Source organism: Trematomus bernacchii, unplaced genomic scaffold (assembly GCF_902827165.1).
Source record: "Trematomus bernacchii unplaced genomic scaffold, fTreBer1.1, whole genome shotgun sequence".
Taxonomy (NCBI): Eukaryota; Metazoa; Chordata; class Actinopteri; order Perciformes; family Nototheniidae; genus Trematomus; species Trematomus bernacchii.
Genome location: NW_022987739.1, coordinates 1,956,302 through 1,974,264, shown reverse-complemented (window position 1 = coordinate 1,974,264; position 17,963 = coordinate 1,956,302). Strand labels below are relative to the sequence as shown.

Sequence of the window (17,963 nt, the reverse complement as noted above, 5' to 3'; positions counted from 1 at the left end):
CTCTTTGTATCTATTCACTACAACAGCACCACAACTGACTATAGTAAAGCTATGTCCTTTAAATTATCTGCACTGTAGACAGTGATGCTGAAAAGTAACAAGAAGCACAAGAGACAGCGAGTGTGTGCACGAGTAATGAGAACACAGCCTGTCTATGTGTGTGTGTGTATGTGTGTGACTGAGCATGCTATGAGAGGCCGTCTAGCTCACAACTCATACTTGGTCTTACAAACAATATCAGAATCTCACACATACACCATTAAACTCTTGTATACATATTGCTAAACACTTTTACACGCACAATCATACTCTCTTTCACACACTTTTGTCTGGGCCATAAATCAAACTTACTTACATACCAAACTGTACTTTCTTAGAAACACTATTATTCCCACTTACAGACAACATCATACTACAATATAATACTCTAGTAGTGTATGCAAGACAGGAAACGTTGTGTGTGAGAAAGAATGATAGTGTATGTGAGAGAGGGATTGTAGTATGTATGAGGGTATAGTAGTGTGTGTGAGAGAGAATGATAGTGTATGTGAGAGAGGGATTGTAGTATGTATGAGGGTATAGTAGTGTGTGTGAGAGAGAATGATAGTGTATGTGAGAGAGGGATTGTAGTATGCATGAGGGTATAGTAGTGTGTGTGTGAGAGAATGATAGTGTATGTGAGAGAGGAATTGTAGTATGCATGAGGGTATAGTAGTGTGTGTGAGAGAGAATGATAGTGTATGTGAGAGAGGGATTGTAGTATGCATGAGGGTATAGTAGTGTGTGTGAGAGAGAATGATAGTGTATGTGTGTGAGAGGACATTGTACTGGGTGTGAGAGAGTATACTTTAAAAGGAAGTCAGGTTGATCCAACAGGAAGCCATTTTAAATATTCATTCCTTGACTGGTTTACAGCTTTGAAAACGAAGCCTGAAGCTGCTCAGAGCTCTGCTCGCTAAATTTGAGCTGCAATAAGAACTTTTAAGATTGTTTTATAGGTCTGAACAGTATGAAGAAAGCCATGATATTTCTTTTTATGTACCTTCTTCTTCAGGGACAGTTTATTTTCGTGGAGGTTAATGAGGAAGACATTACTACTTTTTTCACTCTAACGGTGCGGTGTGCTCAGAACATTATGAGGGAAAGTGACAGCATGGGACCTGACAGCATGGTTTTGGACAGATTATTCAGTGAACTTGCTGGATACCAACGGACATTTTTTACTTTTCTATCAATTAGCCAGGAGTTTGCAGGGACTGATAGTCAAGAAACTTCAGTCGTCCTTGCGGCCCTGTATGTATGTATTTGTGTAATTACCAACACATATGAAGGCTCAAGATCATTGCATGAAAGACAAATTACTAGCCTTAACTCAAGGGTACCTCCAACAACAAGAACTGGCCATCCTGGTCCCCCTCAGTACAATATACAACGTGAGCAAATTATGCACTGTTTATCACTTGGAATGAGTTGGCAAAGAACTGCACTCTGCTTAGGAATCAACAGGAGCACACTGTACAGACACAGACAGCGGCTTGAAATTAGACCACTGACCTATGCAGGAATGTCTGATGAGGTTCTGGCAAACACTGTTCGCGAGATCCTTCAAACTACCCCTAATGCAGGGGAAAGGTATGTTTTAGGGAGTCTTCGTTCACGGCACATCAGAATACAACGTTGGCGTGTGAGACGCTGCCTGCAACAACTTGACCCGGTTGGACGGGCTTTTCGCCGCCGCCGTGCAATTCGTCGAAGAGTTTACAATGTTCAAACTCCCAATCAATTATGGTGAGTATTGCATGACATTAAATTAAGTTATGTGCCATGAATGCACAAGTAATATAGTAGATATTGCTAGTGGTAGAAAGTAACACATGACATTATTGCAAGTAGGCCTAAAATGCAAGTAAAACTTTAAAATACACTTATTATTTTTTGCTAGTCTTCCTCCACTGGAACTTTATTTTACGTTAAAAATATAAATACTTATATAGTCAATAAAGGATGTCCTTTATCATGTGTTTTTGTCTTAAACAACACAAACTGAGTTCATGCTGTGAAATAAAAAAGGTGACTAGTCCTTACTTCTAGAAGGGCAACCATGTGATGGACATTCTGGTTCTGTATTAACAATATTCATCATGGTTGCAATTTTATTTGTGTAAATATTGAAGTTTTTTCTCTCTACAGGCATATAGACGGAAACCATAAACTGGTGAGATGGCGGATGGTGTTTCATGGATGTGTTGACGGCTTTAGTCGCACCATCATTTATTTGCAATGCCTCAATAACAACAGGGCATCAAGTGTTCTGGGACTGTTTTGTACTGGTGTACACAACTTTGGCCTTCCCTCAAGAGTACGCTGTGACCATGGCATGGAAAACACAGGGGTTGCCAGGTATATGCTAGAGAGAAGGGGATTAAACAGAGGCAGTGTCATTACGGGACGCAGTGTCCATAACCAGAGGATAGAACGGCTGTGGGCAGAGCTTAACAGAGTTGTCTCGTTCCACTTTAGTAACCTTTTTACCTTCATGGAAAATGAGGGCATATTGGATTCTACGAATGACCTCCATTTGTTTTGTCTTCACTACATCTACCTGCCAAGAGTTCAAAGGTCAGCTGCTGAATTCCAAAATCAGTGGAACCACCATGGATTATCTACAATGGGTGGACAAACTCCTCTCCAACTGTGGCAGAGAGGAGTTCTAAACAGTGCTGGAGCTGGAAACTTGGCAATTGATGACATTTTTGAAGGAAATGAGACAGTTGGAGTCAATGAACACATCCCCTTACCATTAGTGACAGACAACAACATTGTGGTTCCGGTAAATGACTTTAATGTTAATCAAACCATGATGAACAGAATTGAAGAACTATTTGACCCTTTGAGTGATGATGGTAATCACGGCATATCATTTTTTTTAGTTCTGGTGAATGTTCTTAGTGAACAGTAAACACTGGAAATGGTTCACACTTAAAGTAACAAAACAAGCACTGTTTGTTTTTTAAACAGACTGAAAGTAAGTTATATATTTATGTGATTTGTTGCACCACTGGGCCATAATACCTTAATGATGTGCCCAGTTACTCAGTCAGCACTAATAAAGCAATGTACAATGGTTGATAAATAATAAAAGTGACTTTTAAAGAATAATGTTTTTTTGCACTTCGCTAAAATTAAAAACAAAAATTGTTGTTCACATTGCTTCAAGAACCTGGCTGAAACCTCATGAACGAGGTAGATGGAACGAACATAATGTTCCCATTACTCTCTTCCAAAACCCTGTGTGTTACCTAGTGCAAAGTCCATGCACTCTTTAAAATCATCATAAGTCTCAAGCAGCGGCAACTTCAGGCAGTTTATGCAAGTGTTCGCCATGGGCAGACGCTGTTTGGGGCTGGAGGGATGCCCATGCAGGAAATCAATTGATGGCTGAGGAGAGAAGCCAACTGGAGGGATGACACTTGCACCTGTTGCAAAGGCAAGGATTTTCCCTAACTTTGGTGGTCCCTCTTGATCTAAAACACAGTAAAGCAAGCAAAACAATAATTACAATTTTAAACCATACCAGCAAGTACAAAATACCATACAGAAAAAAATCTATTAGTAAAGAATGAAAGACAAAGAAACCAAACATGTGACAAGTAAGAGGATATTTTAAGACAGAAAGAAAGGAAGAAAAAGGAAATAGAATCAAAGCAAGATTAAGGAAAAAGGCAGACAATGAAAAGAGTAATGTCAATGTGGCATTAGTATGTAATGTTGTAGCAAGTCTTTGCACACTAAGTGATCAACATCATTGGAGACAGTACTACATCTAGCAGCAGTATTAACCTTCCACATCCTGCAGGTAATCCCTCCAAAAGGGTACCACAACTTCCTCTGTCCTTCTTTTGTTGCTTCCCACTTCAGACAGCAGGATATGGAATAGATGGTCCATTACGTCAGCAGTGAGAGCCGATGGTTCGTGGCACATCAAAGGCCGGAAACTTTCTGGATGCATTTTAATTGCATCTAGAACGCCAAGGACCTTTAGCCCCTCCTTAAATCTACAGTATACAAATGAGGGTCAAGAGAAGAATTTGTGTGAACAATTGTGCTAATAGTAAAGAACTAAAGAGATATATTCCATCACCATTGCAGAAAAATAGCTCGAAAATAAAAAATGTCCATCAGAGATCAGTATGAAATCTAAGAGGGCAAAAACAAAATTTGATGTTTGTGACAATCTTTAATTAATATGCTCAGACTTGCCAAACAATTGGGAAAATTAATTAATGTAATTTGTTCAAAAAGACATACTTCAGAGCTTCATTTACAGGGAGTAATATGTTTCTGACCACATGAACTGATTTGATTGTGTTTATTTTATTCTTACACAGCCCTATTTTATAAGGAACAATCTCTTTTCAATAAAAATATACACGTTCAAACATTTTTCTTCTTGTATCTTTGTTTGAAAAAAAGGTTTAAAATATAGTCAGCTTTAGCTTTTTTGTTAGCACCTAAATTATATCACTAATTTGGTTTATAGGCAATAGTGTTGCACAAACCTTTCAAATGCTCCTGCAACTCTGTGGACCACCTGGAACATGGTAATGTCTTGGACCAACAGGTCTCTGTCTTCTATGGATTTCAAAGGCCTGAGACACCCTGCATTTGCAAGAAAATCTTGGAGTGGTTCTGTGGTGTGTAAGAGGTCATTCAAAGAAGAACATTCTGACACCTACAAACAAAACAAAAAAGAAAGTTTGAGATGAGCTGCTGCTTGCATCGAAAGTAGACGAGTGTAGCCGAGTGCAGTCGGGGGAGGAACCACAAAGCATGGGTCAAGTCAAACAGCTTAGGGTTGGCTCGACTCCACTGCAACGGCAGAAGAAGCGCCTTTACTGCGGATTAAGTTGTTATCAACAGCAAATACTACAAAAGAGGCATGAATCTAAGAAATCAGATTCACCACAAATATCTTGCCGTTTTACCAGAGCAGTAAATATTTTCTGTTGGTGACACAATGATCCTAAACCTGTACTTTTCATTAAAAATAGTTTAGTAATAGTTTAAAATCATGTATATAGAAGGCAGACCAATTATTTCTTTCAGGAGTTTAGACTGGTGTAAGATATGGAAGACATCAAAAGAAATTAAATTGTTAATATCAGAAATCCTCTTATTAAGTACATCTTGTACTGCTAACGTGGATTTACATAAAGATTGCAGCATAATGCTGAAAAATTATAACAAAAGTAACGTAATTATTCCGCAGCCAATTGCAGACTTTGAGATGAGCTAGAATGGCACAGTTACGACCAATGAGCCTATAGCATTTGCAGGGGATTTTGAGGCAGACAGGGTCTGTGTGACATATCTGCTTCGCTAAAAAATAGTGGTTTAAATTCTGAACACATTTGACTGGCTGATTATAACTCAGTGCTATATCCATTTATGTTAGACACCCAAGATTACTGAGGAAAATTTATTTTGACATCATGGCATACTTTTTAACTTATTTACTAAACTATATAAGTGACCAAATAAATTGCTTCAGTAAACAAATATTGTTTCTATTATTATTTTCATTTTTGTGGTCAAGCTGTGGCATTCATATCGAATGAAAATATAGTCAAGATTTGCATATTCCAATATATTTACAATGCATTTACCTTTTTAACCTTTTCATAAAGGTCAGCGTCAACAATGTCCTCCAAGTCAGGCTTAATTGAGGAGTGCCCACCAACAAGACACGAATACAGTGTTGGTGCAAGGAATCCTGGTGGAGGACCCCCATGAACAAGGCTAACAGCAATGGCCTGTCCAGCAATGAAATACCGATCTTCTCTTAAAGCTGGAGAAAAATTTGATTTATGAAAAAACACAGTATTAAAAGAATGGGAAAGATATTTGACTAAAGGGCTGTGATCATAAGGAGTCCCAATAAATTAATACACATCGGCCAAATATATCACACTTACCAGCACTGTGTAGAGCCAAATTCAATTTGCTGTCCCTTCCTTCAAACATTGGTGACCGTGCCAATGCTTCCATAAGGAGTCTTAAAAACTCTCTCCTTGGGCCACCAAGGTCCACAGCCTCTTCATCTATTCCCAAGTCATCGGAAAACTTGACGGACATCTGGGATGCAGGATTGTAGGAAACTCGTTTGAAGCCACGAACAGCACCATCCAGAACTGCTGACCTATTTATGTTAAACCTGCATCTTTGGTTTGTGTCAATTTTGGATGCAAGATCGAGGAGCACTTCCTGTGAAGACTTGGTGTTTGCGATTTCCCTGTAGAAAGAAAAAAATGTTTTAGGATAGGGATAAGAGCATACCTTTCAACAACAAAACCCCCATTGCAAACCTAAAGGATTTTACAAGTGGAAAATGGCTAGTGGCTGATGTGCCTATATGAAGTCAATATTGTAAAAAGTCCTATCAGATTCACTTCATGCTCACCCTGTTCCTGTTTATCTTTAATTACTGCACTATTTTTATCACCCACTCACTTACATATTACTCTGAAGACTGGCCATAATCGCTTGGTTTAACTCCTCATCATCAGATGAATGGTCAGAGATGGAACCCATGATCGAGAGGTAGGTAGTATAGTCATCAACTGCACTGCGCTGGGTCTCTCTGGCCATGCTGCCACTGGATTCAAGCTCAACCGCACTGCGCTGGGTCTCTCTGGCCATGCTGCCACTGGATTCAAGCTCAACTGCACTGCGCTGGGTCTCTCTGGCCATGCTGCCACTGGATTCAAGCTCAACTGCACTGCGCTGGGTCTCTCTGGCCATGCTGCCACTGGATTCAAGCTCAACTGCACTGCGCTGGGTCTCTCTGGCCATGCTGCCACTGGATTCAAGCTCAACTGCACTGCGCTGGGTCTCTGTGGTTATTCTTCCACTTGAAGATTGCTGCTCTGCCCCGGCTCGGTTTGCTCTGCCACTTCTTGTGAAAGGATAACTAGAAACCAGTGGTGTTGATGCAATTTGGTTTCCTCTAGCCCTTGTCACACAGTCAGGGGTAGCCTGAGTGGAAATGTGCTGTTCACTGGATGTGGATTGTGTGTCTGCCATCATACCATCCTCTGAATCTGAGCTGTCCAACTAAAACAAAACATACAAACAAAAATGTGAACAAATAATTAAAAAACATAATATAAGGGGTTAAGTTCATTGGGAAAACAAGAAACCTCTGTGCTACAAACAAATTACAAAAAAATAAGTATCGCTTCATATCGTTTGAAATTGGTTACCGTATTTTGAAGCATGCTTGATGGCCTGATGTACACTGCCTTTGACTTAAACACTTTGTGAATTAGAAAGCCATTCAGTTCCTGTCCCTCACGCAGCTTTGGTGAAACAAGTTTGTTTCCACATGGCATCAAAAGTTCAATACTGAAAAAAAAGAGCAAAATACAAATACATAAAATTATTCTGAAGCAATCAACTCATGAACAATACCAGACATAGCCTAAATATTCAGACAATACCTGACTCCCTCTGGAATGTTGTCCTTGAATGCTTCCCTTAGCTCAGCAATGACTGTCCTGCAGTCCCAGATTTTCTTCATCTCGAAGGCATTTAAAATAAAGCCTTTTTGATGAAGCCTTCTCTTTGTTTTGTGCTTACAAACTGCATCCCATTCTGGATGAGGTAACAGAATTACATCCTTGGTGAAGGTGGGGTGATTTTGGACAGTGCCAGTGGTCCTAAAAAAGAAAGCAACATTATTGTTAGATAGATAGATTAGATAGAATAGATAGATACACTGTAGATCCTGAGGGAAATGTTGACATCCAGTAGCAATATACATGCAAACTAAACAACAAAAACAACAACCCCCCCCCCCCAATAAAAACACTTGCAATATTAGATTAAACAAAATACTAAAAGAGAACTGAGAAACTGAAAATTAAATTAAATCTGTAACAATTAAGTAAAAACTGTATTGTACTGTACCCAAGGTTATCCCCGATGTTGTTGCGGGAGCTGAATTACTGGGTAACATTACACTGGACACGCGTGATGCTCGCGACGCATTGGCGAACACAGAGGACATGGCAGGCGTTTGTTGTTTATTCCTTACCTGGGTCTTATGTTTCGCTGACTGCGTGTGTGATTCCAAAAGCCTTTACACACTAGCATAAGGTGCAGCGGGCTTCTAACACGTTCCCCTTCACTAGTTTCAACCAAGCACTAAATGCCCCTTTCTCCAACCATATTCGGTTAAACTTACACTTCCCCATAATGTTCGTAAAAAGATGTGAAGATACCTCCGGCTCTGAACTGACGCTAGCTAACGCTTGGTTGCTAGTTACTAGCTGGGTGTTCTCCAATAAGGGGCCAGGGGATGCAAAGTTATTGCAGCAAGTTATTGGTTCCATGTTGATTTATTTCCATATAAATAATTTGGGGGGGGAACTGCAACACAGAAGTACCTTCCAAATCCGTTTAAAGACCTATTAAATCATATTGAAGACCTTTCTTGATTTTTAAAATCATATTTAAGGGCTTAAATTCTGATTATTAAATGTAAGGCTTTTTAAGACCCCGCGGGAACCCTGTGATTAGTCTCGTTTCTAACATTTGACTGCCCCGCTATAGTAGGTTAATAAAGCGTTAGCTTCAAGCAGTAAGAAACGGCTTCAATCAACAACATACATATTAAAATGACCACGGTTGACATTTAAAAAATAAACGTACCTCTTCCTTGACTTTGAAGTCCATCCCCCAAAATACTGCTGAGTTTGATATCGGGGTTGCAGCACTTGGTTCAGGTTGGCGCCTAATGAGGCTCCACCGCCACTCCCTGATGCACCTGATCCACGTCTGAAGGCCCGCTGCAATTCCTCGTCAACGCTCGCACTAGAATTGCCTACTGTGGACGACGTCGACTGTCGCCTTTGATCCATCATTCCTGACAGCGATGTGACAACATTTGGAGAAGGCCTATCTAAAATATTAGTTAAGAGGCCTATGGCTTCATTAAGTCGCTCCCTTTCCACCATTTTCTCATCTCACAATGGCGCTATGTGGGGGTGGGCGGTGTCCGTCAAACAAAAAACGTACAGCCAATCAGGAACTGAGAATTTAGTCCAACTTCCTTTTCAATCATACTCACTTCCTTTTCAATCATACTCTCTCACACACATAACTATTCTTATGCACACACCCTATCATTCTGTTTATACACATACCTATATAGTCATTCACATGAACTATTATTACCTCTTATATAAGCTATTATTCGGCCTTTCATTCACTGCTATTCCGTTTTACATAGACAACTATTGTTATTAACATGAAATACTATTCCCTCTTACATAGGTTATTATTCTGTCTTACATACATTGTTTACCGATTACACTCTTTCACATACACTATTATAATGTTCTATTAGATTATAGTTGTATGTGAAAGACAATAGTGGTGTGTGTACGAGAGTATGATGGTGCGTTTAAGAGATTTTGTTTTTGTGTGTGAGAGAGAATAGTTATTTATGTATGATAGTATGATAGTAAATGAAGGAAGGAATGACAGTACGTTAAAGACGGTATGATACTGTGTGTGAAAGAGTCTGGTGGTGTACATGAGAGATTCTGATATTGTTTGTAAGACCAAGTATGAGTTGTGAGCTAGACGGCCTCTCATAGCATGCTGTGTGTGTTCACAAACTAACAATATGCAAAAACATGGGGTAATGACGAGGGGAAACACAAGAGCAGTATTTGAATTGCAGGGGACTAAATACAGGAAGTTGCAGCTAAAAGAAATGGGAATTATTATGTCCGTAAAAACCGGCATGCAGTGGAAGATGTGACAACCTCAAACAGTTCATTGTCATTAAAGTTTAAACATACACGGTAAAGGTCATGTTTGGTGTCCCAGTAATACATTTTCGCTTGACCTAAGATTTTGCACCTGCATTGAACTGTCAATCAGAAAGAAATCCATCAGAGTACGAGGAACCAATTTATACCCCAACAATCTGCTCAGTAGACCAGAATGCAATGCAGGGGAAAGAGTTGTAATCAAAAAAATGTCCTGACTGGAAAGACTTATGCTCATACTTTGCAATTGCTCTGTCTGCACCCACATTTTTATCCCACAGTTCACACGCCACACGTTCCTGCCTGCTCTGTGAAAAAGCATTTGAAGAAATCTAGAGAATGACTTCCTGCTGTACAAATACACAAGATAGGTGGGTAGATGAGGCTTCACTAAAAACCGAAAATAATAACCCACACTCACAAATGAAGTCATCGCATCACTGATGGTGTAGCAGCGTGTCTGCACACTGAATCTTTTTTAAATAATGAGCCAGCGTCTGACTGTTCAGACAGAGATGAAGCCTGTTTTAAAGGAAGGGGATTTGATGAAGTGAGATCTACCCCCCCGAGCTATTTTCTTTCAAATGCTTGGAATTACAAGACGTCCTGCATTGTGTAACTGCAGCATGTTGGCGGGCTTATAAACAGCGGTGTTAAAAAGTCCTTTGATCTTTTAGTAGCATGACCACGTTTTAAGAATACTCTGTTACGAGTATAAGTCCTGCATTCAAAATGATGCTATTGTAAAAGTACAAAAGTATAAGCATTAAAGAGGCCTTGTTATGCTTTAGGGGGTTTTCCCTTTACTGTAGTGCATTATGGGTTTTTGTGCATGTACAGTAAATGGTCTGCAAGTTCCTTCCACAGTTCCTCCAATGCCTGAAACGCCTGATTGGACTCCTTCTGTAACATAATGACATCATTATATAACAGTTGCGCTTCTCTTGGCTAGCCCTCTAATACATTGTACGTGATAAGTGAAGGGGCGGGACATCACTAAGCGGGTTGGCCAATCACAACAGGCCAGCTAACCAATCAGTATGAGAAAAATAAAGACATTTTTGAACAGTAAAGGCACAAAATACAAATATGAACCTGAACATTTGCATAATGTCCCCTTTAAATTGAGATTTGAATGTAAAGCAATATACTGAAAAGCAGATAAGCTCAAAAGCGGGGATGAATTGACAGAAAACAAACTCATGTTTTCTTGCTCACGTTACACTCTTGATAAGAAGTGACTTCCTCTATGAAAGATGTATTTGCTCTCTCTTCGTGATAGCAAGCAACAGTGACCGCGTTCATCTTTGCCAATAAAGCTCGGTGAATTTGAATGTGATGAGAGTGGGTTGAGATTGGCACGGGAGCAGGGACACCGTGCCCAGTGTGTTCGGGCACGGCCAGCTGTGCCAGCCTCCGAGTCCCACCACGGCCGAGAGCCAGCTTGTGTGTGTGTGTGTGTGTGTGTGTGTGTGTGTGTGTGTGTGTGTGTGTGTGTGTGTGTGTGTGTGTGTGTGTGTGTGTGTGTGTGTGTGTGTGTGTGTGTGTGTGTGTTTGTGTGATAACCCACTCCTCTACTCACTCTAATTGCTCTCAACAAAATTCTCTGCCATCTCTCTTAGCTCATGCTTGATTTCTATTCCTAGCGTCTCCCTCTGGGTAGTTATTGTAGTATTTGCTGGTTTGAATCCATGGAAGTAGTTTAGGAGACAACAGCAGAGGACTGGTGAGTGTGTGCCATGAAGGGAACATGCCCAGTTAACTTTGGTTTTGTGGCGACAGAAAGAGGTATGGTACAGTATGACTTTTACACTTGCTATGACTGTGGTATATTATAATAATAATAGTGATTCAGAAATAAATGCATGGGCAAGTTGCCGGCCTAGATAAATAAAAAACTGCTTTAAATGTATTTCATATTGTGTTGCACTGCCTACTTATTTTTGTAATAATTGGGTGGTTTTAGACGCAATTTTAAAAACATTACCTTAGGCTTTACAAAAGGGGGATCATTTGTTCACACTTTTCCTACCTTTTAAGAACCAGATGATTGAACAAGAGTGATTGTACCCATTTTTATGTTACAGTGCCTCACAATTTTGTCCCTGCATGTGCCTCGCTGCACAATGCCCCCATTTACTTTCACGAGTGTGTACATATCACACACACACACACACACACACACACACACACACACACACACACACACACACACACACACAACACACACACACACACACACACACACACACACACACACACACACACACACACACACACACACACACGCACACGCACACACACACCTGGAGCTTATCTCTGTCCCCCCTAATTGTCCTGCCCCCCCCCCTCTGTGAACAGTTTAAGGTAAATATTAGTAGCCGATGACGCACTAATAGCCCTCTGATTTGGCTTGCAGAGACATTCAATGAAAACAGCCTTTCCTGCTTCCTCTCTTTCAACCCACCCCCCCTCCTCCTCCTCTCTTTCCTCTCAGTCTCTCCATCCAATCAGCTTCTTTCTTTATTCTGCTGGCTCACTTTTCCTCTCTCTCTCTCTCTCTCTCTCTCTCTCTCTCTCTCTCTCTCTCTCTCTCTCTCTCTGTCTGTCCTCTTGCTCTGTTTTCCCTCAATGCATTTGGCCTTGCTCTTCTGCTCTCCCTCTCTGCCCTCCTTCTTATTCTCTCTCATTTCTTCCTCCTTGCTCTATCTCTCTGCCCTGCTTCTCTCTCAGAGTATCCCCCCTACCCTCCTTCCCCCCTACCCTCCTTCCCTCCCATCTCTTTTCTTTTCTTGCTCAGTCTTGTGTCCCTCCCTCCGCCCTCTCTTTCTATCCTCTGGGCAGCGAGCCAGCACCTCTTCCCTGGCACTGAGCCAACTCCTCTCCTCCTCTTCCTCTTCTTCCTCCTCCTCCTCCTCCTCCTCCCTACTTCCCTCTGTCCCCCTTGCCTCTGATTGATGGCCCCTCTATTCTGGAAGGAGAGGAAGAGAAACAGAGAAAGAGAGGGAGTGGGAGTGGGAGAGGGGAGCAGCAATGCACACACAACCACCCAAAAAAAAAACGAAAAGGCACACACGTGCACAACACACACAAGCCACCACAAACAGTTGTAGACACACACACACACACACACACACACACACACACACACACACACACACACACACACACACACACACACACACACACACACACACACACACACACACACACACACACACACACACACACACACACACACACACACACACACACACACACACACACACACACACACACACACACACACACAGCAACAAGGGCACACAAAAGCAATCCAAACAGAGCAGAGAGCACACACACAGAGAGCTGTGTGCAGAGCAAGCAGAGCCTCCCAGCAGGAGACCAACAGGCACACACTCGCTTCCTGCGACACATCACACACACAGACACACTTCCTCAGACACATTGTACACACACACACACACACACACACACACGAAGATTCAACTTTCAGTGCAGTAACAATACAAGATAGGCAGGGCACCAAGCAGCAGAAACATTTAGAATAAAAAATACAGCTCACTTTGATTCACACACACACACACACACACACACACACACACACACACACACACACACACACACACACACACACACACACACACACACACACACACACACACACACACACACACACACACACACACACACACAGGCAAACACACACACAGGCAAACACACACACAGGCAAACACACACACACACAGCAACAAGGGCACACAAAAGCAATCCAAAGAGAGCAGAGAGCACACACACGGAGAGCTGTGTGCAGAGCAAGCAGAGCCTCCCAGCAGGAGACCAACAGGCACACACTCACTTCCTGCGACACATCACACACACACTTCCTCAGACACATTGTACACACACACACACTCACTCACACACACACACACACACACACACACACACACACACACACACACACACACACACACACACACACACACACACACACACACACACACACACACACACACACACACACACACACACACACACACACACACACACAGATTCAACTTTCAGTGCAGTAACAATACAAGATAGGCAGCGCACCAAGCAGCGGAAACATTTAGAATAAAAAAGACAGCTCACTTTGATTCACACACACACACACACACACACACACACACACACACACACACACACACACACACACACACACACACACACACACACACACACACACACACACACACACACACACACACACACACACACACACACACACACACACACACACACACACACACACACACACACTTTCTGTATCATACACTAAGCTATTAGTCATATCCACGCGGTGCCAGCTCACCAGCTTGCATTGACAGACTGCATACGGCTTCAAACTCATGTCGTCCGCAATGTAATTAGACACAAAGTAGAAGAGTAGCAGCGCTGACTGTACAGCAGGAATGCATCACTGTGCAGATCACACACTCACACAAACACCGTCTCTAATGTTTCATTAACGTCACAGTCAGTGTGCGACTTGGTTTGGTAGACACAGAACACTACTACTGGAACATATCACTTTTTGCCCACAGGATTACTCATACTTCCTATGGCGCTTACTATATTTCCTGTTGAATGCAAGCACAGTACGCACATCTCCGAAGATTGACAACCAAGCCGGAAACTTCATCTTGGAAGTTGACTCAGTACGCCAAAAGACCTCATCAAAGAAGACATGTTCTGCTCATGTTCAGGTTCATATTTGTCATTTGTGACTCTCCTGTGAGCCGTTTCCATGCTTTAACGTTCAGAGGCTCTTTATTTTTCTCATACTGCCTGTGCTGCAGCACCTCTTTTCACCCTCTGTCTAAAACCAGAGCCCAGTCTGCTCTGATTGGTAGCTAGCCGGCTCTGTTGTGATTGGTCAACCGCTTAGAGATGTCCCGCCACTCAGCCTATCACGTACAATGTGTTGGAGCGCTAGCCAATAGAAGTGCGAGTGTTACACAGTGATGACACCATGTTATGGAAGTAAACAAAGAAGTCCAATGAAGGAGTATCAGGCATGGGGGGAGTGTGTGGGAGAGAAGGGTACAGTTACGACCTTGCCTGTAGTGGCAGTTTATATGATAATTAATAATTTAAAAAAACGTTATATTATAAATATTTGCAACTAGTCTTATCAGGCTATTGGCTAAGATGTATTAATGTACAGTTACAGGACTAAAACATTAGAAAACTTAGTCGACAGCCATGCTAGGAGTTCTGTAAGAATGTTGAGTGATGCTTTAACGTGAATTGCAAACATACTCACAAAGACAATGCAAGAGGAAAAGTCAGGACGGCATCAGATTTATTAGAAGGCTTTGTGTTCAAACATCTTGTGGAAACCATGAATGTCTGAGATGTTGTGCTGATATATTGTGAAGATGTTGAGATATTTGAGAGGAAAGTTTGTGGGAATGATGTTATGAGAACCATAGATACCTGTACAAAACAATATGGCAATTCATCCAATTGTAGTTCAGATATTTCAGTCTGGACCAAATGGACGGATCAACTGACTGACACTTTTATTGTTAGAGGCATGCTGTTAGAAAAGCTTAATCCTTAAACCATATATTACACTTTGAACATCCAACATTAAATAATTGTATAACTATAACATATGTTTCTTATGAATGTATGCATGCTTTAAAATGTCACATGGGAGGCGATGTGCAGCATTCATACTGGGATAAAAAGCCACATGCTGTGCAGCTGCCTTATTCCCAATGCAAACACAGGTCACAGAACATGGTAACACATTCAGGCGCTATCACATCAATGTACACACACACACACACACACACACACACACACACACACACACACACACACACACACACACACACACACACACACACACACACACACACACACACACACACACACACACACACACACACACACACACACCACACACACACACACACACACACACACACACACACACACACACACACACACACACACAGATAAGCCAATACAGTCTGTGGAGCTCCACTGCCAGTGACAAAGCCATTACGCTAAAAGGCTAGCTCCCTGGGAATCTAATCACTCGTTTTCTCTCTCATCTTCTCTTCCCCTTTTTCTTCTTCACAGTTTTTCCCCCTCTCAACTTCTTTCCATCACTCCTAAAGGGTTATTTCACACTCTATTCCCGCTCTTTCTCTCTCCATGCCTCATTATTCACAAATGAGCTCTGTTACACATGTATGCACAGGCCTACGCACACATTATGAGAGGGAGGGACATCAAAGCTACACACACACACAGCACACAGCACACACACACACACACACACACACACACACACACACACACACACACACACACACACACACACACACACACACACACACACACACGCTACAACATGTGCAAAGAGGGACTTGCATCCACCACAGATCAGAGAAACACATACCATAAACACACACACATGAAAAGTAATTTGACCTCCCTAAAGCCTGTTCTAGTTGACCCACATATTCAGTTTCACTCTAATCCAGCCCTTTAAATAAAACCAGTTTGAAAAAATACTCAAACCACAACCGTAGGATTATCAACTGACTGGGCGGTGGGGATAGCAACGGAAACTAAATGAGAGGTGGAAAGAGTGAGTTTGGAAAGAGAGAGACGCACAATCCTATTATGAACCACCAAAGCTGTGAGTTGAGAATGAAGGCTTCCTCTCCCTTCCCCTTTCACTCTCTCCTGCCTCCCAAATGAAATGAGAATTCAGGTCACAACTCCAGCCAAACACTCCACCTCACATGTGCACTAACACATGCATAAAAAGGTCAGACCGCTCGGGCTAATTAGGGTGAGGGTGAGCACATGCACACACACTTTTGTATCCAACACAAACACACACACACACACACACACACACTCTCATGTGGTCTCCTTTCTCCTGCTTAATCTTCCTCGTTCCCTGTTTCTGTTTTATTCATTTTCTCTGTTTATTTCTTCGTGTTGTTTCTCTGTTTTTTAGCCAAATAAACATGCCAACATATATAACCAGGCATGGGGAGTAACGGAATATATGTAACGAGATAAAGTAATCAGGATACAAAAAACACAAACAACACAAAATCCTGGACAAACATAACCTGCTCAGCTGGGAAAATCTTTTAAAACACACTGATGCATGTCTCATTTTTAAGATTATAAACGGCAAGGCACCCCCCCACCACTCTGCACTTTTATACAGCAGAAACATTCAAACAGCAGAACCACAAGGTCTGCCCTAAGAGGGGACTGTGTAGTCCCTCTTAGGTCCAGTTCCTTTGGTAAACACTGTTTCTCTGTGAGGGCATCAACACTCTGGAACACAACACCAATACAGATAAGGAATAACACCTCCTATCATACATTTAACCACCATCATAAGAACTGGCTTTTAAGCAATCAAAAATGTGAACACTTTTAACTGTATCATAGTATGATAGTATTTCATCTAGGGCTGTGCGATTATGGCAAAAATCATAATCACGATTATTTTGGTCAATAATTGATATCACGATTATTAAATACGATTATTCATTGACTTTGAAAACATCCATTTATTGAACTTTAAAACAAATACAAATAATAATTTGAACAGTATCTTTTTAACTGTTGATTACCCTGAACGTATAATTCAACTGAAAAACCAATACAAAAATAAATATAAAAAAAATATCAAAATAATAAATGCCAATAAACAAGATCAACAAATATTTTGGAGCGCACTTCAACAAGCTACTAAACATATATAAATATGATAAATAAAAATAAATTAGATCAAATATGTCACAACCTAGCAAAGCAAAATAATCGTTTTTTTCGATTATGTTGTTTTCGTAATTGTGGCAGGCCAAAATCGTAATTGCGATTAAAATACGATTAATTGCACAGCCCTAATTTAATCTGTTTGCATGTTTGTCTGTTCCTATTTATTGTTGTACTGCTGTTGTCTGTTGTATTCTATTTAATTGTGTTTTTATTTCTCTGGTCTTGTTGTGGTTATTTAACATCTCGCCAAGGACAACAGTTGAAAACTAGCCTGCTGGCTAATACTGGCTCATTTACAGCAATGTGGAT

At 41.3% G+C, this 17,963-nt stretch overlaps 2 protein-coding genes across 6 annotated transcripts in view; both read right to left on the bottom strand.

The window, feature by feature from the left end:
* Positions 1 to 17,963, bottom strand: part of tle2b (TLE family member 2, transcriptional corepressor b) — a 108,272-nt gene that overhangs the window by 42,687 nt on the left and 47,622 nt on the right.
* LOC117495210 (G2/M phase-specific E3 ubiquitin-protein ligase-like) lies at positions 2,820 to 9,032 on the bottom strand. Of its 5 annotated transcripts, XM_034146355.1 has the most exons (9): positions 8,713 to 9,032; positions 7,500 to 7,718; positions 7,263 to 7,404; positions 7,089 to 7,113; positions 5,976 to 6,292; positions 5,667 to 5,848; positions 4,560 to 4,732; positions 3,841 to 4,055; positions 2,820 to 3,524 (listed from the first exon to the last, which is right to left on the bottom strand). In XM_034146355.1, exons 5-9 carry the CDS (start codon positions 6,133 to 6,135, stop codon positions 3,271 to 3,273), a joined length of 984 nt encoding a protein of 327 aa, XP_034002246.1. In that variant the 5' UTR covers positions 6,136 to 6,292; positions 7,089 to 7,113; positions 7,263 to 7,404; positions 7,500 to 7,718; positions 8,713 to 9,032; the 3' UTR covers positions 2,820 to 3,270. The 5 variants fall into 5 exon arrangements, 4 of the variants coding, with proteins under 4 accessions (XP_034002246.1, XP_034002245.1, XP_034002247.1 ...); XM_034146354.1 differs by having other exon boundaries at positions 7,089 to 7,404; XM_034146356.1 differs by lacking the exon at positions 7,089 to 7,113.